Source organism: Notothenia rossii (assembly GCF_949606895.1).
Source record: "Notothenia rossii genome assembly, chromosome: 6".
In the NCBI taxonomy this organism is placed as follows: domain Eukaryota; kingdom Metazoa; phylum Chordata; class Actinopteri; order Perciformes; family Nototheniidae; genus Notothenia; species Notothenia rossii.
The window spans coordinates 25,717,373-25,744,339 of record NC_136909.1 but is presented as its reverse complement, the minus strand read 5'-3'; the positions used below and the strand labels follow the sequence as shown (position 1 = coordinate 25,744,339).

At 40.1% G+C, this 26,967-nt stretch overlaps 2 protein-coding genes across 5 annotated transcripts; both read right to left on the bottom strand.

The window, feature by feature from the left end:
- Positions 1–1,882: 1,882 nt before the first annotated feature.
- Positions 1,883–18,421, bottom strand: ndufs4 (NADH:ubiquinone oxidoreductase subunit S4). The gene is made up of 5 exons (XM_079688112.1): positions 18,264–18,421; positions 15,312–15,390; positions 3,204–3,373; positions 2,999–3,072; positions 1,883–2,088 (listed from the first exon to the last, which is right to left on the bottom strand). The coding sequence occupies exons 1-5, from the start codon at positions 18,386–18,388 to the stop codon at positions 1,985–1,987; spliced, it is 552 nt and encodes a 183-aa protein (XP_079544238.1). The 5' UTR covers positions 18,389–18,421; the 3' UTR covers positions 1,883–1,984.
- Positions 18,422–19,213: 792 nt separating this feature from the next.
- fsta (follistatin a) lies at positions 19,214–26,239 on the bottom strand. Of its 4 annotated transcripts, XM_079685983.1 has the most exons (7): positions 26,134–26,239; positions 25,175–25,257; positions 23,814–24,011; positions 23,413–23,631; positions 23,034–23,258; positions 22,253–22,483; positions 19,214–20,387 (listed from the first exon to the last, which is right to left on the bottom strand). In XM_079685983.1, exons 2-7 carry the CDS (start codon positions 25,254–25,256, stop codon positions 20,299–20,301), a joined length of 1,044 nt encoding a protein of 347 aa, XP_079542109.1. In that variant the 5' UTR covers position 25,257; positions 26,134–26,239; the 3' UTR covers positions 19,214–20,298. The 4 variants fall into 4 exon arrangements, with proteins under 4 accessions (XP_079542109.1, XP_079542110.1, XP_079542107.1 ...); XM_079685984.1 differs by lacking the exon at positions 26,134–26,239 and having other exon boundaries at positions 19,214–20,410; positions 25,175–25,339; XM_079685981.1 differs by lacking the exon at positions 26,134–26,239 and having other exon boundaries at positions 25,175–25,339.
- Between the last annotated feature and the right edge of the window lie 728 nt (positions 26,240–26,967).

The window sequence follows — 26,967 nt, the reverse complement described above, 5'->3', positions numbered from 1 at the left end:
CTCCTGAGCGTCTTTGTAGGATTCATGTAGCTTTTCCTGTTTGACGTTGCACAGGTGAAACTAGTGGAGGTTTCCAATTGAAATATTATTATTTGTATCTAAAACTTCACTTAGCAAGGACTTCAATGTGGATGATCCAATATAACTTTGATTTTGGAATAAGATGTGACAGTTTAAGATTGTTCAATGTGAGCAAAATAAAATAGTAAAATAGATCACAACTATCTTTATGATCACTATGATGCAATTGTTGGGTGATTCACATAAACCCCTTAACGTGTGATGATACTGAACTCACTTGTTTGTATGGCCAGGCTATCAAACCATTAGCAGCCTATTGCGTTTGTTTAACACTTCAGGCCGATGTTTGTTTCGCTGACGGTTGCGTTGTCCTGATGGTTTGAACAATGCCAACGCGCCGCTGTCATCTCACATAGCCTACATTACGGTGCTTATGGCCCAAGACGGGCGGAATGCTTTCAACTTTTATGATACAAAGTTGTGCCAAGAGCGTTTTTTCCCCGCTGCTTCTCTCCAAGGGGATTTCAAAGGGAATGGCAACACATGCTGTCATTCATGTCCTGCCTTTCAGATGGACCATTACACTCATATCAGATCGGTGCGTCTGATGTGCCGAGTGACAGAACAAAAATAAATAGCGAGCGCAAGTCTGTGAAAGATGTGCAATGCAGTGCATTAATTAACGCAGGGCTAAACCAATTAGGCGCCCATGATTGCTGTGTGAATATCAGTGCAGTCACGCAGTTTGGGACTGGGCGCAGCATAACGCCACTTTTTACGGAACACAAAGAGCGTCAACAAGCGCTGGCACTGCCGAGCGAGGCTGAGCAGCACACAATATGGATTTTTATATTTCAAAGATTTCAACTTTATCTCAATAGGTAGAGAATCTTAGTTTAATATTTGATTATTGAAACAGTGTTTGAGGCAAATATTCAACAAGGCTAAACTAAATCCCATGAACTTTCACTGAATGCAGGTTTAATACAAGTGAATGCAGGTTTAATACAAATATTTGAAAAAGGCTTTTTATTGAACAAATAATGTGAATCGGTAATGGTTTATATAGAAGATATACTATCTGGCGTTTCTGATTGGAAAATGGTTAACCTTTCTATCTTATCACACCAACACAGCTTGTCAATACAAGTTCAAAATTAATTGGGAAATATCTCAAAAATAATTTATTAACGTATTTACTAAGCTAAATACCAAACCTTTCTTGGTAGTCCTAACTTGTGAGGATTTGTTTTTTGAATGTGTTACGTAAACTTTATTTTTATGGCTTGCTCTGTTGGGAAACAACACATTTTGAGTTCTTTTATTAACCCTTGTTATTTGTTACTATTTTATGACATGTAATGTAGACCAACCATGAACAGATAATTAAAAAAAAAACAACAAGCAATATAATTGAAGTATTTGTTGTTCCACTCAAATTATACCAGATACATCTAAATCACATGTCACTGGTCTCATCAAAATGCTAGTAATGGTTATATAAGATGCTAACTTCAAAGCCCAGATGTTAATGTACAAAAAAAAAGTTTTTGCTTTCTATTCCAGAGTAAACTGTTCCAAGTCCCTCTTTAAATTCCAGTTATGCATCTCTCCGAACACTGAAACAATTCAGGTATCGGGATGGAAACAATCACTCACGCAGGAAAAATGTCATTGCTTTTGGCCCCCACTGATATTTATCCCTGTGTTTAAACAGGTTCTAATTGTAATAATATGTTCCCCTTTGTTCTGCTGTTGCACAACTCGACTCAGAACAAACACTTCATTAATCGGGGAGACTGCGTTAGGTAGTCGGTAATGAGGTGAATGTTTGAAGAATAAAGTGATAAAGACCACAATGTTTGGTTCACACACATATAATTAGGCTTTTATTGACAAGAATGATACAGGTCTGCTGCGGGACACTCGGGGGTCACGCCGACAACAGATGGGCGTCTTCAGTTTACTTGCCGGACCTCCGGGTCCTCTTGTCCCAGGAGAAGTTGGCTCCGTAGGACTTCACTCGGGGCTTTGCGCTCCTCTTCTCAGTTACGTCGTAGCTCCAACCTGAAGCAACAACATCAGAGTAAGTGATGGGGGCGCGAGCGTCACGTATGTTCCCTTTGGATGAATTCCAAACACAATGAGGTGTTTTGTAGACATCAACAGGCTGTGTGTAGTCAGAAGTGCACTAATCACTTTCATGGTGCAATAAACAGAGTACGCCAGTTCCCTTTGCTCAGTTTCAACAAACTCTCCCAGATGGTTCGGTTCTGAGTCAAAGTGAACTTTCTTTCCTGTGTTACCGGACAGGAAACCTCATCATGTGCGTTAACCTAAACTAACTCAGGATCATCTTGTTTGTCCGTCTAAAGTTTCATTCCTTTTTTCTTTTGAGGCCCAAAGGTTGACATCAGAGGTATTTTAAGGTGCTGTTGTACTGGTAGAATCATCACCTGATTACAGTCCGGGTTTGTAAGGTTTAATAAGCCGTGACATTTTTTATTTAAAAAATGATATTGCCATTATCCTTAAGGTATGACGGCCCCTGATAAGTGCAGAGATGCTTAGCGTTATGCAAGATGCTGTAACGGACAGTTTCAGATTGAAGTGCACATTGATCCACATTCAATCGAGTTACTCCTGCACTCTCTCTGGTGAAGTCAACGCACAACACTTTACTTCTATCAGCTTTACAATCCCTCTACCCAGAACAGTAACTTAATACCACTCCTAATAGTACTACTAATATGACTAATAAGATATATTATCTCGTGTTTATTTGACTTTCACTGATTACCTTTTGGCAAAACTCCATATTTGTGTGTATCATAACTCTGTAATGCAATTTATAAACTGAACTGATTTTCCATGATTAGCCGTGACATTGTATTAATGTTGTTTTATACAAAAGGTGTGATTTAAATGTAAAGGTTTAAATGTTAAATGTAATCTTGACACATCTTAAATGTTTTACCATTTTTCTCAGCGAAAGCGATGGCATCTTCCTTGGAGGAGAAGCTGAGCATCATGTTGGATAAGGGATCCGCACTGAAAGGCAAAGCGAGATGTCAGACACAAGAGGTCACCTGGTCAGAGGCACATATAGGACATTCTTTATGTGAGGGGGTTTCTTATGTCCTAAAGATTGTAAAACCCCTTGATTTTTCTGAGATCCTTACGTTGAGGACCAGCCCATCAGAGGGTTCTCCCAGCGCTCCCTGGTGTCAAAGTCCAGCTTCCACGTTGTGTTGTGGCTTCCCGACTGCATGGCTGTTTTGGCGGGAACAAAGATGTGAACCTTCCGTGTTTTGATGTGCTCCTCCGGGACCCCTGTCAGGGTGGTGATGTCCTGAAGGGACGGAAACAAAGCACATCCAGCTGTGAGTCAGAGCGGATGTCACAATGGAGAACACCAGGAATTCAAATGATAACCTTCTATAAACACTGTAGATACCCTTACCCCCATATACGTATCAGTTCCTACAAAATAAGTGTGACCTCATTTGATCGCAATCCCATGTTACCAACCAGCTGACATGCAGGCAAACAACTGAATGAAAACTATGTGATCTATTAGCCAGTCAAGAACAAATAATGAATAGTTTTTACTAATAAAAATAGGTTTGAGTACATGATTTATTTATTATTCATCTGTCCAAGCCTTTTTAAGATGCAAAACAAGCAGTCAAAACAACATCCAAAGGAAGACAAAGCTTCCATGTGACCGTTCCTACAAAAACACACTGTGACTGATGTTTATTTATTTTAGGGACAGGTGTTCATGCAAGGATAAATGTGCAACTGATGGTTGAGAAAGGTCATCTGAAGGCAGGCTTGCAGGTGTTATTAAATACAACTAAGTTCTGACAATGTGTGTTTACCGTCAGAATTATGGTGTTAGGAACAATTTCAGTTGTTATATAAAAGGTACTCCTATATTTCCTATTTTTGTACTTCTCATCAATCTGTAGGGATTCATTTCAGAAAAATAATAAAACAGGAAAAATCCAAGGAATGAAATCTATTTATAGGTAACTGTTGCTATATAAATCTCTCCTGTGCTTTAACCTTTTGCTCTGGTTTTAAAATGTTTGATATGTTACTTGTAGATGTCTAAGAGTGTTCAATGGGCTGAGGGAACAGTTCAGTCATTCACAATAGTGTTTGTGAGACTTTAATAGTGTGTAAATGTCAGTATAACTGAAATAAAACGAGTATATACACTATAGCTTACATATGTGAAAAGGTAAATACTAGATTCAAAAGAAAAATATAATAACAGCCATCTTTACGCTGTTTGGCACCGAGGTGGCGGAAATGAATGCCTAATACTTGAGGTGATTTATTCCAGACCATCAGAAAGTAGGCCAGCGCAACAAGAGCAGGAGGAGGGGCCTCTGGGCGTACTAAATGCATATTCCTGAGCAACTGGAGCCCCTTCAAGCTCCTATCAAGGATCTGGTCCAATTCTTCAGGGAATTAGCAAACAAGCAATGGGAAGTCGGCGACAAAACACAGACGAACCTCCCAGCACGCAGCGCCAGCCACCCAAGACTGAGGGCTTTCCAGGGCGCTCTCCTTTCAATACAAGAATTTTGCACATTTCAATGGCCATTACAACTTCAAAGAATCAAATTTTCATCATTGTCTGTCATCTGCCAGTTGATTTGTAGAAAGGAGGTCGTTTTGCATGAACTTCACACAAAAGCCCGCCTTTCCTTTGGGAAAGGAGCTTCCAAAGGTATTTAAGCCTAGTAAATTACAGATCCGACGGCTACTGCTCGTTTCAGCCAAACATCTTTTGCCATGCTCAGAGGCAAGACCAGGCTGCACCTAATCATAAACAAGATCTGCACATTGAAAAGATTGTTAAAAATGAAAGGGAAAAGATGAACAAAGAGGAGGGGGGAAAAAACTTCACAAGTGGTTGGTAATTATTTCCGGCTGCCCTATCTACTTAACCTTAACAATTCCTTCTTGTCAGAGAGGAGGAAAACATGTTCCCTTCACCCAAAGGGGGTAACGGTGGAGGGTTCATGACACAATAACACACAGGACAGTGGGAGAGGCTTTTCTCCAGGCTGCAGCAGGTGATCAAAAATGGTTTTAACACATTGCATTCGGCAGGATATAAGTCGTTACTTTTAATTGACAATGTTCAAAAGATCTGCACTTGTGATGTAAGAAGAACTCCCTGAGCGTTTTGGAGTGAAGACAAGAACCATTCAAATACTTTGTACACAGTGAACCATAACACACTTGGAGTTGTGAATTGAGGGGGAAAGAATTCATGTACAAAAAGTACCTTTTGAGTCGAGGTAAATCAAATTTGCAGAAACATTTAGCAGCTCTGTGGTGTGGGGTGTTCTGGGGGATAGATGCATGAAAATCCCTCTCCGAGACGCATTAGAAATGATGCCCTTGGGATTAGCAGGCCAGACTATGGTTACGCGTATATACGTTACATAAACCATAACTGACACATGAGGCCCATGTATGGTAAACTGGCGCAATAATTTGTCCAGATGTAGCAGACCTTAAATCACATCTTAGGCGTGGATGAGCACAAAAGGTCTTTCATGAATGACTGAGGATGTGTCAAAACAAAAGCTCGGCCATATCACTGAAAACACTCTGCTCATTATCTGGCATTGTTTGCAAAAATACGAGTCTAGACTTCTATGATATTTGCATGCATTACACTGAAAGCTAGCAGGGTTATCGGCATAACAGACTCACCCACAATACCCGGATTCACAAAGGGAATGATTGTGGCTGGAATGTGGTGTGTTCCCAGGAAGACTAGAGAGGGCCATCACAAAAGGAAAACCCACACGGTGGGCACTTTTTCTTCTGCCATGTACAGGAAGCAAAATGAGAACTATCAAGTTTGACACTATTCACAGGGCCTTCACGGGGCCCTACAATACCTGGCTGGGCAGGCAGAATGCCGGGCTTAAGAAAGGGGGGAAAAAGGCTGGCAAAGTCTCCGTCACGTGAAAGCGTGTCGATATTCCTGACACCTCCAGGCTACGTGCCAAATAAAGAGCATAGGGGCTTGTCGCTGTGGGGCCGCTGGCCCACCAGAATGCTGAGAGCTGGTCGCCCTAATGCTCCAACAGAGACCTGCGACGGAGGATTTCCCTGTAAACAACATTCAAAGTCCTCGATGAGTTTAGACAACTGAAGAAATAACGAGATATCAAAAAGTTAAACGTTTAAACATAGTTTAAAGAGTTGCCTCAAAGTAAAAACTATTTTCCAAAGTGTATTAAGATAAATGTGAATGAAACATTATGACCATCTTCTTATTACTCCCTTCATTTAAAAGGAGTCCATTTTATTTGTTATTTTACAAAAACAATCTCAGCGAACAAAGATTTATACCTTAGTTTAAAAATAAATGTGATTGGCACAGGCGTATAGGAACAGTCTGTAACAGTCAATATAAAGCTGAGCTAGTTTGCAAAGGTTAGGAAGCTTTTTCTAATTACACAATATTACCTATATATGAAACTGCCAATTGCCAGTCCCACGGGAGCACATCTATACTGTGAAGTAACTGTGCTGATATTCAAAGCTAGCAGTTACATCACTGCGTCCTGTCCACATTTTTTAAATTGGTAATATAGAGCATTGTGTCTCAGCATATTCCTGTTTTCTTTTTTGTTTATTAAGCCTAAAGGCTTAAAGAAAGAAAGTCTTCGGCACCGCACTGGTCTTATAACGTCAGGGAAAACGCCGCCATTTGTTCTGCCATCGTGATGGCTGAAATGTTGGCGATGTTCATATACAAAGAAACCTGCATTAAGGCACAATGGGCGATATCGAGGTGAGCAGAAATTATGAATGTCATGTCCAAAATCTTCTACAGTAGACTGATAAGAGTATTATGACAGGCCTCAGGACATGCATACAACCATCTCAATTCTAAACCCTTCCTATCAACTCTGATTGGCTCTTTCTCAGACCAGGAAAAACTGTCAATGAGCAAAAACACTGGCGGCAAGCTTCCGGTAAAACTGTTTCCGTTTTACACTTCACCAAACTGTGTTCCAGCCTCCAACATCTAAAGGATTTACATCTTGGCCGATTCAGAGGATCTGCATGCGAGTGTCCATATGTTCTGCAGCTGAAAGGTGCTCAGAAGATATCCCTCAAAAATGAAAAACCAGACATCACTTTTGGATTTATGTTTGAGAAAAAGGTTAACGAATTCACATGATGTTTTTTAACCAGTCAATTTGAATGAAAATATCGATTGCATGCGGAGGATGGAAAGCGGTTCATACTGGGATACTGGGGGGTGTCTTGGGGTTTGACAAACCGTAAATGAGGTGAGTGTAAGGACCTTGTCTTCTGAACACACTACTGTACATTCACTTAGAGGAGTGAACAGTCCCGTCTCTTTCTCTCTCAATCACCCGATACTTCCTTGGTGACTATTTAGAAAAAAAGGATAATTTCAAATCTAAAATAAACCACAAAAAGGAAATTCACATCTGTTCTTGCAATAATCCTAGCTTAATGATGATTAATTCTCCAATAAAATGGAGAAGCCAGATTGTGTGAGGCGGACATTAAACACCAAACATTCTCTGGGTCCAGCTTCTCAAATGTGAGGATTTGTTTCTTTAATATCTCTGGAAACTGAATATCTCTGGAAACGGAATATCTCTGGGCGTTTGACTCTTGGTCGGACAGACATTAAACAAATGTCACTATAGAGGATTCTATGTCTTTCACAGTTTTCTGAACTTTCATTGACAAACCAAATAATCAATTAGTTGAAATATAATCTACAGATTGATCGATATAAATAGTCCTAATAAGTCCTTTAATCCTAGAAGATGAGCCCAGGTTCAGGGTACACATTTTCTAAACACATTGGTACTGGTGGTCCTATTTGTAAGACCTGTTAGGTTTTACAAATCCAAACGGAGGTACGGTTAGTGTGTTCCTGTTAGTACAGTCACCAAACAGACAAACACATAAACAAATAGAGGAAGTCTATGCATGGCCAGCTCAGACAAAACATTTGTAGCGTCACTGCCACTTTGTTTTGGGTCACGGCGGACTTATTGACACAAGTACAGTGCCGCCTATCTTAGCACGAACACCCGTGTGCCAAAACTGCCTCTCTGCAGCCAGTAGGGGTCACAAGGTCAGCTGAGCTGAATCATGTTGAGTCAGCATGTGGTGAAAGCCCAAACACATCACCCTTAACCCCCCACTGTCCAGCCCACACCCAGACCGAGAGCCTCACTCATCAGCCTGTGCCGGTTCCCACCTTCAGACGTCTTTGAAGTGGAGAAAGCGTGCCAATTACGGATTGGACATAGGGGGCGTCTCTATTAGAAACAAATATTATGTTGCTTCCTCACGAGTGGATCATCACTGGAGAACGAGAAGCAGCTGGCATGAGGGTCATCTCAAATCTCACATTACACATATCGGTGAGGAGCGGAGAGAGGGGGGGCATTTAGGAATATAAAGGATGCAGACACAAAGGTTTGTGGGTTGTACGGCATCTTAAAATACATCAGTTCAAATGACTTTTTATGTGTCAAATGCTTTATTATATATATTTATATATATATATAGAATGTTTGGCATTGATAATGGCTTGATAATACATACATACATATATATATATATATATATATATATATATATATATACATATATATATATATATATATATATATATATATATATATACACAGTGGGGGAAAAAAGTATTTAGTCAGCCACCAATTGTGCAAGTTCTCCCACTTAAAAAGATGAGAGGTATACCTCAACTATGAGAGACCAAATGAAAAAAAAAAAATCCAGAAAATCACATTGTCTGATTTTTAAATAATTTATTTGCAAATTATGGTGGAAAATAAGTATTTGGTTACCTACAAACAAACAAGATTTCTGGCTCTCACAGACCTGTAACTTCTTCTTTAAGAGCCTCCTCTGTCCTCCACTTGTTAACTGTATTAATGGCACCTGTTTGAAGTCGTTATCAGTATAAAAGACACCTGTCCACAAGCTCAAACAGTCACACTCCAAACTCCACTATGGCCAAGACCAAAGAGCTGTCAAAGGACACCAGAAACAAAATTGTAGACCTGCACCAGGCTGGGAAGACTGAATCTGCAATAGGTAAGCAGCTTGGTGTGAAGAAATCAACTGTGGGAGCAATTATTAGAAAATGGAAGACATACAAGACCACTGATAATCTCCCTCGATCTGGGGCTCCACGCAAGATCTCACCCCGTGGGGTCAAAATGATCACAAGAACGGTGAGCAAAAATCCCAGAACCACACGGGGGGACCTAGTCAATGACCTGCAGAGAGCTGGGACCAAAGTAACAAAGGCTACCATCAGTAACACACTACGCCGCCAGGGACTCAAATCCTGCCGTGCCAGACGTGTCCCCCTGCTTAAGCCAGTACATGTCCAGGCCCGTCTGAAGTTTGCTAGAGAGCATTTAGATGATCCAGAAGAGGATTGGGAGAATGTCATATGGTCAGATTAAACCAAAATAGAACTTTTTGGTAAAAACTCAACTAGACGTGTTTGGAGGAGAAAGAATGCTGAGTTGCATCCAAAGAACACCATACCTACTGTGAAACATGGGGGTGGAAACATCATGCTTTGGGGCTGTTTTTCTGCAAAGGGACCAGGACGACTGATCCGTGTAAAGGAAAGAATGAATGGGGCCATGTATCGTGAGATTTTGAGTGACAACCTCCTTCCATCAGCAAGGGCATTGAAGATGAAATGTGGCTGGGTCTTTCAGCATGACAATGATCCCAAACACACCGCCCGGGCAACGAAGGAGTGGCTTCGTAAGAAGCATTTCAAGGTCCTGGAGTGGCCTAGCCAGTCTCCAGATCTCAACCCCATATAAAATCTTTGGAGGGAGTTGAAAGTCCGTGTTGCCCAGCGACAGCCCCAAAATATCACTGCTCTCGAGGAGATCTGCATGGAGGAATGGGCCAAAATACCAGCAACAGTGTGTGAAAACCTTGTGAAGACTTACAGAAAACGTTTGACCTCTGTCATTGCCAACAAAGGGTATATAACAAAGTATTGAGATGAACTTTTGTTATTGACCAAATACTTATTTTCCATCATAATTTGCAAATAAAGTCTTTAAAAATCAGACAACATGATTTTCTGGATTTGTTTTTCTCATTTTGTCTCTCATAGTTGAGGTATACCTAGGATGAAAATTACAGGCGTCTCTCATCTTTTTAAGTGGGAGAACTTGCACAATTAGTGGCTGACTAAATACTTTTTTGCCCCACTGTATATATATTTATTATCAAGCCACAATGCAAACATTCTCAGGGTTCAGCTTGTCATTTATTTTAAATAAGGTGATTAATCGTTCGGTCAGTAAAATGTCAGCAAATAACATAAAAGGACGAAGTGACGTCTTGTTTTGTCTGACCAATAGTCCAAAACTAAAAATGATAGAATATACAAGGCTGTACTAAAAATATCTTAAAAAGCAACTTAAACCGTTAAAACATTCTCGACCGCATGTTGTAAAATGATTACAAATCAACTAATAGACTTATCGTTTAAACTCTAGCACAGATAGTGTGAAATAAAAAATGAATGTCAGATTTTTGCATTTACTACCATAGAAATGTAAGGATAGTGTAAGACCTTAAACCTAGTTGGTACATTTAGAAAAAGAGCTGCTAGCTTACAAAGAGCATGAACAAATGGAAGTGTAGGCAAACGGAAGTAGCAAAGCTTTTTTATCCGCTCTGCAAACACAACACTTAGCAGCTCGGCACTTCCTAAAACTACCCAGCGCTGACAGGACGGAGGAGTCCTCTTTAGAGGCTTAGTCTCTATGGAAGAGAGTGTAAATGAATGAAATACTATTTAGTGGATGATACATAATAAAGCCTCTTGTCTGGCACTCTTCAAGGACCAACATCCTCTGACCCACTACTCCAAACTTGAGCCGAGAGATTTTTCGCCGAAGCGCGCCGTATGAGAGGGCAACCAGACAAAACAGACACTTAAGTTGTCTATGTGCGAAGGAGGGAGGGAGGGAGAGGAGGATGAGAGGGAGGGGGGTGGGGTGGTGAATGTGGTCTGCTCCACTGTAGGTCACTCTGTGTCTGAGGCTAGACAGGCTTAGAGAATATACACCCCTGTACTGCAGACTTAAACTGCTTGTGCTAAATATATCCTCATAGTTGGGATAGCTGGATTTTTATTGTGGATCCGTCGTCCTTGTTCAACACGCTTATGTTCCTGCCATGGCCAAATGTGAAAGCAAATACCTGTCTGAGGTCCTTTTGGTCGAGGCTGACACTCTGAAAACACGTTCAATTCTGCAGGAAATTGGGTTCTCACGTGTCCCATAGCAAACTGGCGTATCCCATTCAATAGCTCTAACAGAGAGGATGATGTGTTAACCAGACTCATTTCACTGACTTCTGTATCAGGGATGTTTTTGTATATCTTTGCATGATTCATCTTGACTAACAGACTCAGGCTCCTTCAATCAGGTTCCAATTGAAGTCTTTCAAAACAACTAACAACGCTAACGCAATCAAACATCTTTTGTCCAGATGTGGTGTTACTTGCCAAATCAGGCACTGGGCTCTAAATACTCAAGAAAGCAAAGATTTCAGATGAACAAAGTCAACATGCCGAGCATCAAATGGTCCTACCAGTTTAATACTCTTCCTCTCCCCCACCTCCTCCCACCTCCTCCCTCTTTGAATCCCCGCTCTCTAATAACTGTCCTCTTCTGTCTCGTAAAACCCTAGTGCCTTTAGAGAACTCTATAACAAGGCTTCACAAGCGCTTTAAGATGATGGTGTTGTCTTTATGTGGAGTGAGGGAGTGCACTTGGCCGAAGCAGGAGTAGACGCTCAGACACTCCGCCATGAGTGGGAGATATTGTATTATCACATATCGAAGCAGCTGCTGAGGTTAGAACCGCAGTTGTTTCTGCAAAAGGCCAGAGAGTGGAGCGAGGCCTGTCTCTAATTGAAGCAGGTCACAGACATTCCGTGTTAAGCCGTGTATCAGTGGCCCGCCAGCCGGACCCTCGGAGCTGCCCAGCATGCTTAATCAAACAGTGATTACACACAAAAGCAGGTCCGTATGGGCTCCGTAGGGAACAGCTCTGGGCACTGCAGCGCCATCACGCAGGTCTTTTCATTTGGCATCATATCTGAAGGGCCGACAATGAATTCAAAGTTTTGCTCTTAAGATCTCAAACTTCAGTCCCTTTTGAAATCGAGCCGAGATCCGCAGTACGGCTGCAAGGAATCATTGTTTCATCATTTCATCTGCTGTTTGCGGTCCTAATAATTCATGATTTTTTTCGCCTGTAACATGATATGAAAGGGCCATCGCATTTTAATTGGTCCATTGGTGACATCATCCATTTCACACAGAACTAAAATATACTTTATTATTATTATAAAGAACAATAGCAGCAAATGCCCACACTCTGAAGACAAGCTTTTGTTTGAACTATTCATTTGATCCAGAGTGTTAATTAACTTGTTTGTCATCCTGCCAATACCTCTTTTACATTTTTCCACAATGTTCAATAGCTTGTTTCTCTTGTCTGTCTCTCAGACAGGTACAGAGGGTTGGAGCGTTATTGCTCAACAGCTGCCGGCCACTACTGAAAACAACCCTGATTAGAGCTGAGAAAGTGAACCAAAACAGTATGGTCGTGAGCAGGAATATCAAAACAATGAGCTAAAAGAAGACTCTCTGGGTATATCATCAGTACAACCAACATAGTCCAGTTTAAAGCCACTTTATTAGGTTATTTTTACAGTTGTCCTTCCTTATTATTTTCCTGCAGCTTCCAGTACAAGTGTTCACAAATGCAGTAAAGAAAATGTTTTCGGTATTAGTTCAAATGTTTGACCTGCAGGAGAGTCTAGCCTAAATGTACCTGTAATAGAGAGGGCCACACAAACTGTAGGGACGCAAGTTCCTGCAAGGTTTGCATTTTTTGGGACAGACGAGAACTAAGGACAAGATAATGAGTGTCACGCAAACATTCAGACAGAGTTTTTGGAGTGAATTCAAAATATCGCTTACCCAGGCCAAAATGCAACCTCATCATCTAAATGAGGTTATTCAGAAATGTTCACTATATAACAAGCGGCACACCACATTCTCCTCGGGCCGCTCGAGCGAGACAGCGTGCGAACCCAGCATAACCTCGCTGTGGATCGAGACCTTTGTTTGATTGGTCTAACCAGAACGCAATTCACACTTATTGACCGCATGATGAATGACTAGCGTGCTGACATGTGCTGAATGCCCAAAAGGGAGAGTGCTCTCATTGCCCTCTCCCATGTGAGATGGAGACCACTGTACTGTAAACAGCTGAGGGCCTCTCTTCTCGGCCTGTCTGGGTGAGCATTAGAGAACTTCCCGCCAGCAACAGCACGCCACAAAGGAACCTCTGTGGCCCACAACACTGAAGTGGCCACTGTCTTTTTCGTGAGTCTCAGGGTGTCTCACAAACTTTTTTCCATGCAAGCTTCTTTTCTTTCACCCCCTCCCCATTTTTAGAGGCCCTTTTTTTCCTCTCCTCTGCCGTTCCTCTCAGTGGCCCCTACTGAGAGGACAGAGACAGACACTCCGCCCAGCCAAAGGTTTGTCTGCCAGTATGGTCAGCTTTGGTCTGGAACAAAAGCACACTGACGCTGCCCACACACAGCAACCCCCCCCCCCCCCCCAGGTCCACAACAGACTCCCACATTCTCCCCAAACTCCGTTTTTCGCCGTTATCTCCTATCTCTTTCGTCTTTAATTGAGAAAGCATTCACTTCAAAAGATCCTTATTTTTGCACATTGCTCACCTTGGCCAGGGCCAATGCATGCTCATTGTCTGATTAAATATGAAGCTTCAAAGGAGTCATCCCACATAATTCATATAAAAAGTAATACTGACTTAGTCTCCTGGTGACCAGTAAACTAGCTTTAATTACACATTTTTAATTCAAACCAAATCTCAGAGTGCTTTTGGAGCACCCCAGTGTGCCCAGGTAATTCCAGTTGACAATACAACTTCGCTCAGGAAACCATGAAACAAAGCTACTGATGTATTCTCCAACTGCTGGGTAAATGGACAGAACATGCAGCAGTCTGCTTCTCCAGTTACTTTTATAAACATCATGTTCATGGGGGTGATTTTCTCCCCGAAGTATTTTGGAAAAATAAGATTTCTTGGCCATGTATTCGCTGCAGCAACTGACATTAATTTTGTCATTCATTAAACAGTAATTAAAAAAAAAAAGAGCCCAACATTATGTCTTCAAGTTGCTTGTTTGTCTGATCAACAGTCCAAAGCCAAAAATATTAAGTTTATAATCAAGGATAATGTAGAATATAAGGAAACCAGTGAGTCTTGGAATTGTTGCTTGATAAAAGGACTGAAACTATGAATTAGATAGTAAACTTCCATCCAATCAAAGGACACAGAAAGCTTCTCTTTGGCTTTCTGTAGTCTGTCTGTTTAATGTGTTTGGTACCCTTTCTTTTCAGACAGCCTCATTAAATGTATTGATAATTGGGAGGGTAATGTATTTTCAATGTATGATAAAGCCTCTGTTTTCATCTCATGTTATTTTGTGTTTATTATTTTCAATGTGTTTGAACTGTTTTGGTAGGTACCATAGATTCCCAGCCTCATTAATATGTTCCTCTATTCTTTATTGACCACTGTCTCTTGAGTACATAGTTTACATTTGCACATACTTTAAGTTAAAATACATAAACTGAGAGGTGATTTAAATGGTTAGTGTATGCCTAATAATATAGATGGGGTGTTCATATTATTAAAAAAACAATAACTTCTATAAGACCTCTACATTGGGACCTGACTGTAAATAAATGTACTGTATATTAACTGGTGGTCTTGGCAACCAAATAAACAAATCCTATACGCCAAATGATGCTGTTTTTTGGAAAGCTGATCTGAGTTGCATTGGCATCAAAGATTGTCACATTAACTAAACCAGATTAAGTAAACAATTCAGTTTAGTCTCTTGTTCAATAAACAGTGAAGAGAGGAAAAATGCTGCGAGCGCACACAGGACTACCAATGATATCCTTTTGCCCTTACCATCACAGCGTTACAAAGCCCTACTGTCCAATACAAACTCATTTTGGCAGCAGATAAGGAGAGTTTTTTAAACAATATTCCAGGAAGGTAATTGGACGACAGTAGACCAGACAAACATCAATTTGTGTGTCACGCTGGCCACGGAGGGGTCCTTACCAATTTCTCATCAACGGTAATAAGCTGCGTGTCTTGTCCTGGTTTCTCTGCCAGCCTGGATGTTGATGTGCTTGTAGACCTGAAAACCATTAGATGAACATTACACGCAAAGCACAAACTGCCAAAGGAAGACAAGTAACAAAGAATGAAATGACACAAACAAGTCGCACTGGGCAATCACTGACTATCTTGGAGGAAGCGGTGGGGAGAGGACGGTGAAAAGGAAGCGACAAGGAGGGAATCCCCCCGCCACCTATTAGTTCTGTCTGGTGAATCTCTGGCAGCCTCCTGCTCTCGTCCTAATGACAGGACGGGCTTAATGCTGGCTGTGTCGAGTGTCAGGCGAGGACTGTGTAGCTCTTTGTCATTATGTGCGGCCGCGTACTGTCGCAAAACAGCAATGTGCCATCAGGCCCCACCAGGGAAAGCACATATTCCACATTAAGCCCTCTTTTTCCCTTTAAAAAAAATGTAAATCACTTACACTTAGAATTCCGAGTTCATTATCTCATGTTCAAATTAAAATATAAAAAACTAAAAGCATAGACTGCATTGTGTCTAATTACACTATGGTTTCTGGGGAAGTTACTGTCCTAAGTTTGAGAAACCGGCTCGAGATGCACTTTTTGTTATATTCCATGGAATGCTCTTACATCCCGATAGCAATGAATATCTTAAGTGCTTTGACAAAAAATCCATTAAAAAATGTCAACTGTGTAAGCCGTGGCGCTGTTAAAAGCACGACCAATCATTTTAGCCGGCCTGCCTGTCAGCCTTCCATCTGTGCACAAACTTATCTCGTGTCCTCATTGGTCATGTGCGTGTTCGTGTGTGTTGGAGGAGGGGCTCTGTAAGGAAGTGGCAGATTTTTTCCGGCTGTGTATTTTCAAATTCTAGCGCACTCGAGCTGGTTTCTCCAAAATTGCCTATCCCACCTTTAAGTCATGACTTGATTTAGGCCCAGTGTCAAAAATAGAAAGATGTATAATGTATCAAATATAAATGTTATACAATGGTGAATTTAAAAAGAAAATAGGTTAAACTTAGTTTTTTTAAACATATGAAAATTAGTGCAAACATGCCCCAAATGTGTTGGTTTCAGATTCATGGCATGATCAATTAAATGCTGGTGGTCACTACTAGTATTTGACAAATCAATTTTTAAACATGGGTCAAAGAAGATTGGCCTGATCAATTAAGTATGAAAATACTTCAAGTTGAATTTATAAAAGTTTATACTCGACTCAACTCAAAATGGTCACCATTTGCATCTGTTTGTTCAAGTATTTGTTCAACTATGCCTTTTTCTAAAGTTGTTTAGTTTGTTGGCTTTCTTTCCAACAAACTGTCTTATTAAATAAAAGGCATTTGTTTCTAGTCACCGTTATCTGTGAACTCACATTGAGGCAATAATATTAATTTAGAATTTGACAATTGAATTTTCACCTGAGATACTTGGTATTTATGGTTAAGAAATTCAATGTAACGTGCCGTTTACTATTCAAGGATGTTTGAAGGATCTCGTACAAGATTAAGTCAATGATCAATTAAAACAGTTGATGGGGCCATTGTGTGTATTGAGTGATTAGAAAGTCTCACTTTATTTAATTTAGCTAAAAACAAAACTTAAAAGCAATTAGTGTCTTCTTGCAACATGCACTGCATGACGCTTTAGTAAACAGAGTATGTCCCTGACAAAGAGCCACTTGGAGCTTAAAACATTGAAAACATAAATCGTTTTTAAAATAACTTTTTTTTTAAATGACCATTTGGGTGAGACAGACTTTCTCAAATGGAGGTAGATTTGAGTTGATACCACCTGATGTCTGCCAGGCCACATGCTTACAGTTGGGATACTTATTTTTGGAGTAACGACTGCAATACAATCAATGTGGATATGATAGTCCCGAACACATTGAATAACTGATTAACTCATTCAGCTTGTAAAATTAGTCAAATTGTACTGAAAACAAGTTACTACTACCGCAGTTACTTAAGTGAGTATAGGTTGTCACCAACTCATTTACTGCATCTGGTTACTGGGTATTCATGGTTGAATATATTGACTATTATGCAATGTATGTGGGATTATAAAATTATAAAGTATTATAAAGTTTTTATCAGAAAGAAAAACAAGTCCAGGATAAAGTATAAAGTAAAATAACAAATTAAACTGTAAACATGCAACCATTAAACGCAACTTGCTGCAGGATGGTATGGTATGTGTGCAGTTGTCAACATATTAAAAGTGCACACCGAAAGCAAACAATAATTTAAAAGAAAAACCGAACATTTCCAGTTGTATTAAACCTTATTCAAATCTCATTGTTACTATTTGTTTATATATGTCTATAAAAGCTTTGACTGACTGTCGTGTTGTTTTAATGCGAGTTGTGTTAGCATGTAGCCTCCAGTGAGCTCCATGCACGGAGAGGTTAGCTGCTAACCAGCTAACTTCAACCAGTTGAAGTTAACTGGTTGAAGTTAGCTGTCGTGATTCAGACAGTGATACTGACATCTCCGGTGAGGTTTGTTATTAAATAAAGTTTCTGTCTGGTCGATTATTAGTCATGGAACTTGTAATCACGTTAGCTCTTAAACTGATTTCTAGCTATACTTAGCATCGGCTAACTAGCTAGCTAGCCGAGTGCTGTAAGGACACAGGATATCATTGACTATTGCTAACAGAGTAGTTACTTTAAAGACTACATATGCGAGCAAGTACGTAGTTAAAAACTCATATAATGTGTCCAATGCAGGGCGCTAACCTGTTACATACTTAATGGAAAGGCTTTATGCTTTAACGTTTGCTAGCTTAGAATGCCTGTGACCTGCCAGACACACGACTTCCTTTCGTTGTCTTTAGTCGATTTGGAGTTAAATGTTTCAGATTAAATTACTCATAGTAACCCGAACGAATGTAATCATTATAAACAAACAATATTAAATTACCTGATGGGATTCAGGGCCAGTTTATAAGCTGCATTTAGCACAGATACACGTCCCAAGCAGAGACGTGACATTGAGGACGCCATGATTGTTGTCAACAATGACTTACGGAAACTGCAGAGGGACATACTGCTCGAGGAGCACGTGGCCGAGTCAGCTGCTGGAAAAGCGTTGGAGAACTGATGCCAGCGGCTAAAATTGCTTTTCATTTACAGCGAGACATGTCCAGACATATCCAGCGTCTATTTACGCTGCGGATGTGTTTTTCATACCGCAAAAAACGATTAGGATGGTGTGAATGGAAATAAACTCATCACATTAACCCTTGTTTCATACTCCTAGAAACCTATAACTTCCCTCTTTATGTTATTTACTTGCGTTTATTGCTTGACAGGATGAACATTGGATCAAAACGTTTAATTGGCTTAAAGAGCTCGTCCATTTGCTGTTGTAACTTGATTATGAGTTTTGAAAAGCATACAGTTTATGGAGATCTTGTATAGCTATTATTTACAGTAATAGCTCTACATTGCAACATATAAAGTTATTTGTTCATTTAAACACTGTATTATTTGAACATACTGTATTGTAGTTTGTATTGAAGCATTATGGATTAAATCTTTGGGTTTAGGTATTTTATTTTATTTTATATGTGAATATATTCATGTCATTATATAGTACAGTGAAGTTTCTGGCAAATCATTTAAGGAACTGTTTATGAATCAAATCACAGAGTAGCCCATTTTGTCACAAAAAAGATTTATAAAATACATTATGGTAGATCATTGTTTACAGTTCAAAGTATATAATCACTTTGCCAAACCCTTTACTGTATTTAGGTCTTAAAATGTCTTTTAGGTCGAACTTCTTCTAGGAACTAAAACATGCATTGACATTTTGACATGTTAAACTACAGGCTACACAAATCAATAATGCATCAGAGTCAGGAGAAGTATAAGGAAAAAAAACTTTTATTGTTTCACTCTTCATATCTGTACAAATACCATCAAACTTTTTATGTACATATGACATTTACATAAAAAATACAAAACTATATATTCAAAACAGAATTTTGTATTTCTCTTGTGATGTTTGAAAATAACAATGCATTCTGAGAACGAAAAGAAACAAAAAGAGAAAAAAACAACAAAAAGAAACCAAGTGATGAAGTCTGATATAATATAGTGTTGAGTACTGCAGTATGTTAGTCCTATTTTAGCTCTGCAAGAGCAATATGGAGCACATTGGCAAGAAGGCAGCACATAAATGTTATTGGCACATTGTTTCTAAAATGATCAAGTATCTTCCCAAACTTACCTCTGCTCTAATGTAGTGAGACAAAATAAAAGCTACTGAATAATGTCTAAAGTTGTCTTCTCCATGTGGAAACTAATCTAAAGGGCAAAAACTGAAAATTGACAAAGAAATAGGAAAAATAAAAACAAATGGCTCTTTTTTTCTTTCCATTTCCACTACTGTGTTGCAACTCTTACAATGTTCTTGTCCAAAACCATTGAGATAATCCCTTTGGTCAGTTATTATGAGTTGTAAACAAACCAGAAACACTTCTGTACATAAAATGATTGATATATTCCCAATAAATAAACACACAGCCTAAACATGCATTTACGTATGTGTGACATAAACATCTGTGATAGAGATTTGACAGAAACAAGCAGATTTTTACAGCTCAGGGAATGCAATTTACAGCTTGTAGAGGACTTATACTTACACGGTAACATGACAAATAAATAACACTGCTTCTCTTTGGACAAATATATTTCTTCATGATAAAAAAAAAGTAAAAGAGACAACAACCAAAAGGGGGAAATGAGTGGTAACACAATATATCATGGTAGATAGTAAGCCTGACATTGTAAATGTATAAATTATAAAACACATAAAAGTATAAATAAACATCTAGCAGACTGAACTATATGTATACTTCCTTTTTCTTTAAAAAATAAATAAGCATACACATAATGTACAGTATGGACATGATTCATTGCCCTAGGACTGTTCCCCTAGTGATGGGGGCCTATCCATCCAGTATAGAAGATATATGGACATAGGCCATGTAGTCTGAGTCCTCATCTTCCTCATCCTCCTCCTGGTCTTCTGTAATGGCTATATGGGAGAATATATGGTAGCTGTTGTATGAATATGGACCACAACAGTATCACTGTATGTTCTTAAAAAAAAGCTCACAGCAAAGCCCCTGGCACACAGCCTCCCTTTTGTTGATGTTTGTGTGTGTACGTGTTAATGTTTGTGTGTGTGCATCTCTGTGGAAGGGTCTTTAAGACTTCAACAATTACTCTAGCATCCTCAAATATGCAACTCCATTTACAAAATATAGCAAGTTAGGGCTGCAACATGGGAATAAAACGGGATGGATGATGGAGAGAAGTGTGCATGGGAGATGGGGGGTGGGGGTTACAAGGGGGGCTGGTTGCAGGGATGGGGGCACTGGGCCTGTTTGTTGCAGTGGCTCAGGTCTCTTTTGGGCAGATTCCTAAAGGCAGAGACATAACACAGAAAAGTGCTCTCGTGTTCTCGGATTTGCTAGTTTTTTTTGCACGGATTATTACTTTGTGGCTCAAACGTACAGGGAGGGAGGACTCTGTGTCGCAGCCTGGCCTTAGCAAGCAGGTCAGAGATCATCAACACAGTTCTGAGGTATTTTCTTTTCTTTTTACAGAAGAGATTTACATCGGACACGTAGATTTAAAAAAAAGAAAAGCGAGCGCTAGAGTGACAAAAAACAAACAAACAGGCAGTCCCTCATCAATCCAAATAGATTTGTCATTTCTGATACATATTCTGGTAGACAACACATTCACTGGAAACAGCACGGACAATAAAGGTTAGCTGTTAAATGTTAACTTTTTTCTTATAATGAGATGAGAAATAAGAGAGTGTGGTTCTACAAGCAACCAATGCTTATCCACACTGTAAAGTATCACATTTAGCTCATGAGGTGATCATAAAGTTGGTCCCTTGGATTCCATTGCATACCTTAGGCAAATCACAGTAAGGTACTCTATCAGGAGAAATACAACTAACAAGGAGCAACTTGGAATGTAAATGTGATACTGCCTTGATGCCATTGTTCAATTTGGTGGTTTGCCTCCAGATTTGGGAGTGAATTAATGGCTGACTGGTCTACAGATAAAAGAATCACATGAATATCAACGTTAAATATCCATTGTCATTTTTACTAACATGGCACCAATGTTACAATCACCTTATGCACATCATATGATTTACTAGTACTCTGTTCCTATTGACATGTTGGCAGTGTGGTGTATGTCACAAGAGGCAGTGCATTTTGAATTGATTGATTACAGCCAAAAGCAACAAAAAGAAAAAAGAATAATACAAAACACAAAAACCATGAAATTAGCAATGTGACCATGGAATTTACAAGCTGTAAAGAAACGACCACTTGCATTAAAAAATCATAACTGATTAAAAAAATAAACTGCATGAGGTTTCTGTGAACCTGCTCCTGCAGGTCACTAGCATGACCATTAAGTTAACTAGACTTTAAATATCAGGATTGTTCCACTGCAAACAAAATTAGTCTCCTTTATAATTTGCTTGTTAGTTTAATGGAGTTAGCTTGTTCAAGACTCATACACAGAGTGCTGATATATAGTTATGCTTTTTCATTCAGCTCTCTGTTTTTTAGTTTCGCAGAATGTTTGAGAAAAAGGTAAAATTGAAAGAAAAAAACAAGAACACAAGAACAAAAGCCAGCGACAAAGACAACGTCATGCAATTTCTTCTATTCCCAAGTCCTTTCTGCTTGCTTAAGCTGTACTTGGTGGTGTGGCTGGGGGAGAGTTTGGGAAAAGTTGGAATAGGGGGCACTTTCAGGGGAAGTTTTTTGTTGGTGAAGCAACATGGAATATTGTCCTTTGCTTGGAGAGGGGGGAGGGTGTTTTGTTTCTTTTCTTTTTTTCAAACTTTGCTTGTTATTTACTTACAGTTGCAAGATCCCGAGTGCTTGACTTCCAGCAGCCCCCCCATTGAACAAGCAGCTTGCTTCATGGCACATTCACTGGGATAGGTGGTGTTGTCGCTGGCACACACCGCCTCCTCCGTCCTGCTCTCCGGACAGGTCTCATCACACAGCGAGCAGCGTCCCCGGCTCATCCGAGCATCCCACAGACACTTTTTCCCCGAGCTGCACTGGATGTCCTCACAAGACTTGGCCTCTAGGAGAGAGGAAGAAGTGAGCACATGGGAAGTGTTTGATTAGATGGATTATCAAATATGCTTTCAAGTAGGATCAGATTGCCTGTTGGATATGCTATGTATAAAAACGTAATTCTGTTATAGGGTGGGTGTCTTGGGGAGGGTCACGTTTTGGATTGCATTCAAAAATTATAGGCTGCTCTCTGGATGAGATCTGACTCAATGGCCCCCAGCACTCCCCTGCTTTGCTCTCCTTCTCCCTCCCCCTCTCCCATGTGGGATAATGCTGCCAACATCAGGAAATAATAACATGTATATCATTTCTTGAGCAAACACAAGCAACTACCAAACACACTCTCTCTCTCTCTCTCTCTCTCTCTCTCTCTCTCTCTCTCTCTCTCTCTCTCTCTCTCTCTCTCTGTGAGACCCCCTCATCAGTGGAATGTTGGCAAAATTGAACAGTGAATAACTGCAGAGTTGGCCAGGAAAAAATGCTCTTAAACAATATTCAGAGTCAGTGCGTCACTCTCGGAGAGTTTCACACTCTCACTGCTCTAGTTGCAGACTTACTGATGCATTTTCCCTCATAAGCCACTCCGATGGACCTGCCGAGGAGACAGGTAGCTCGTCTCAGGTGACACGCGCTGGCATAGACGATCCCGTCGTTTCCACACAGGTACTGCTCTGGCGACGTCACCTCGGGGCAAATCCGATTACACGTCACACAATACGCGTTATTTGTCTGGTCCACGACGCATGTGGAACTGCCGGGGCACAAGACGTCACGGCACGTTTCTGTCGAGACAAAGACATTAGAAGATTTCGTGAAACATAAAACGACATACAAGAAAAATAAGAACAAACCGCTGGTTCTTGGCAAATGCAGCTTGAACAAATGCGGAATCGAAGTGGACATGATTTATTTATTTAAATATGTAGGCCTACTTACTCTTGCACCTTCCCTGGTACTGCACGTCCAGATCGGGGTGGCCTTTGCATTTTGCCTTGAGCAGTGCGCATTCGTCTTTGTAGGTCTTTCCGTCGGAGCCGCAGACCGGTCCTTTCCATGTGATGTTGGAGCAGTCTGGCGCACACACGCAGCGCGGCTTGCTTCTTCTGTTCATCTTGCACCTCTTTCCTGGCCCACAGTCAACATTATCGCAGGTTTCTAAAATAAAAATTATTTGTTAGGTGATGCTTGTTGTGGGGATGTTGGACCTGTGCGTAATCCTACTCGCATAGAGTAAAGATTACATTTATAGCACTTTGGTATTCTTAAATCAGTTAAGGATGTATTAAACAAAATGACTGGTGATGTGTATTATGGGAAACGAAGGGAAATGGGTGCACCTCCACCTTTGCAAGGTATGCAATTGGGAGCTCCGCCATTGAAGATCATCCACCTAAAGAGCGTGCTGTTGGGGACATCCTCCTCGGTCCAGGACGTCCCCAGTCTTCCACTCCGACAGCACTCCTCCCTGCTCATCCCGGGCATGTACAGCACCTGGCACCTCCCGTTCTTCCCCTGCTGCAACCAGCAGTTCCCAGCTGCAAACAGAGACCCAAAAAAAGCTCGAAATGTCGCATGCTGAACGTCTGAAACCGCTGACCCAGACGCACCAGACACACACGCAGCCGTATTATCCGAGACGCGCCCTCCCTCCCTTTCGCCCTCCCGGCAGTATTTTTGTCTGATTTTTTTTTTTTGCTAGACTGTTAACACTTGCCTATCCCATATGTGACTGACAGCCCTTACAATGCAGCCGCAAACCAAAAAAGTAAGAATAATCTTTGGAGGGGGGGTTGCCCTTTATTCCTACAGCCTCCTTGTTATCACTGCACAGAAAGTGGAGTGTCTAGACGGCGTTAAATAGCAGCCAATCTCCTTCAGAAAGCACGGTCTTTAGCTTAACACACCACCGTCTACAACGCTTCAGAACAATATCCCAGACATGCACACACCAGACAATGATAACATGATTAGAGAAGTGTGCTTTTTATCACACCTTTGTAAAGTTTATTTTAAACATATAAAAATAAAAAAGCAGAACTGTTTCCCTATTTCCTTGGTAAAAAAATATAATTTGATCCAGACAACAGCAGGATGTCTAAACCGAAACAGACACACATGACATGAAGTGCTCATAGGCTGGTGTGTTTCCTTAAATTGAAGACAGATTTCTATTATATCTGTTCGAACTATAAGATATAAAAATAAATGATACATTCAAAAGTCTGCAGTTTTATTATTTTGTTAAACTAAATAATAGAAAATGCAGCAAAAAGCTATTTTTGCACACAATTCTTGGATGTTAGCAAGAAACAGAACTAGCACGTCCATAAGGTAACAGTGGATCGTCTGAAGTTTGTTGCACCATCGTTAGAAACTAAACGCTCATACAAAAGTATTACAATATGCTCAGGTATTGTAGAAAGCTGGTGCTGCACCAGCTCGGCGTGGTGCGTGCGCCTGGGCTGCAAAACTTGCCATATTTTCACTTTGAAGTGTCCCATATGGCACCTGTTTTATGGACGCTTTACGCACTGTCTGATGCAGAGAGAGTTTTATCAGCGTGGAAAAAGAAAACTCACTTTGAAAAGTTTCTCAGTTGCAGCAAGTATCCGACACTCGGACGCATATTGTGCCTGACAGCATGTCGAAGTTTTACAAAAACCGAAATAATTAAGGAAAATTGATGAAGAGATCTTACCTTGAACTTTTTGATGTTCCATGAGATGACAAAGCCATATGAACAAGAGAAAAAAGCCCGGGTGAAAGTGGTGTTTCAGCATCCTAAACATGATGGAGAGGCAAAGTGAACTACGTATTTGACACAGGCAGCGCAAAAGTAATCTGCTTAAGGTGGCAGTGTTGAATAACTGTCAGTCTGAGAATGCAGCCTCTCTTTTTAAATCTATAAGGGGTCTCGGGTTGACTGTCTCTGGTGGGCGGTCTCCTCTTCTGTGGGGGTGGGGAGATTTTTTTTTTCTTCTTACCAAAGTTCCTTCAATCCTAGTCAGGTGACATCGTAACAAGCTACTTTCTCTTACCACAATAATCTAATAATATGAAGTTATGTCTGAATGTGTGATTAAACACCGCCCTTCTGAATTTTGCTGCTTTGCAGACAAACAAGAGCAAAAGCTGCAGATCAGATTTGATGTGTGAGTTTATATTTCTCGTGTTTTGATGCAGAATAATGTAATTAATGTTTCATCGTTTTATTCTTTTTTTATCACATTATATCACATTGAGGTGTACAGCTCGTTTTTAAACATTGCTTGTGTCCTTAGGTATGCGTATTTTATAATAATAATAATAATAATAATAATATTAATAATAAGCATATTCATAATAATAATAATAATAATAATGAAGGTCAATATTACCCATATCAAAGGCCTTTATACTATGATCAAACAGGCCCACAGCCAACATGCCTATCTGGGCATCAGTGCTTCACATTAAGATTACTACTTGTTGATAACTGATATTTTTTCCACCAACTGCAGACAAAAGTGTAAATCTTTTGATGAGAGTTAGCTTTTGGAATATATCCGAGACCAGACAATAATAGCATTCATAGTAGTCCGCAGCCGCACTGCTAATATTAGAACAGACAGTTGTTTGGGTTTCTCTCCTGGGTCAAGCTTTTAAATATAATCAAACCTGTTTCCGAAGAGGCTTCAGACAGAGGAGCGGGGTGTTGCATTTCATTGAATGAAACACACACACGCGCGCGCGCGCGCACACACACGCACACACTGACGTACAGGCTGATCTCCGTCTGAAGTCCTTGCGCGACCTCTTCAGCGGAACTCTGGTTACAGCTCTCAGCAGAGAGCAAAGTGTCTGCTGTGTGAATCAGACACCAGGGAGTTCATTATCTGTTGGCCAGATAAAGGACACTGCAAGCCCTTTCTTTTTCATTAAAACGAATACTATTCAATCTTCAAAATATCAAAACTTTACAATAACCAAATCAATCCAGAACTTTAAGTGTTGCTACTGAAACGTGATAAGATCAACACATATTATAGTTGTTTAAAGTTTGTGTTGTATTCATCTGAATATTCACATTATTGTCAGTGGAATGTCATTACAGGCAGCACTGGGCTACATTTAGTGTTATTATTGAATATATTACACACTTTTATTAACACAAACAGAGGATTAGAAGCTGTAACAAACACAGGAAACAATGTGTTTTGTTACAACAAAACTGGTATTTCTACAGAACAACAGAGAAACATAGTCTAATACATGTTGCAATCTTTTTCCCCGGTTACACATTTTTTATTAAGACCAACAAACTTCTCTCAACAGAAAGAGAGGTTGTTTGATTGGTAGTGAAGGATTAATTCTCTGTTCTTGCAGTTTTATTTAGTTTTATTGCCACACAAACATATGCTGTGCTAAAAAAAAAAAAAAAGAGAAGATGTTTTAATCTTCAGTTTAAGGGACGTCAACATAACCTGCTTTAAATCATAATCAGAAACAGCA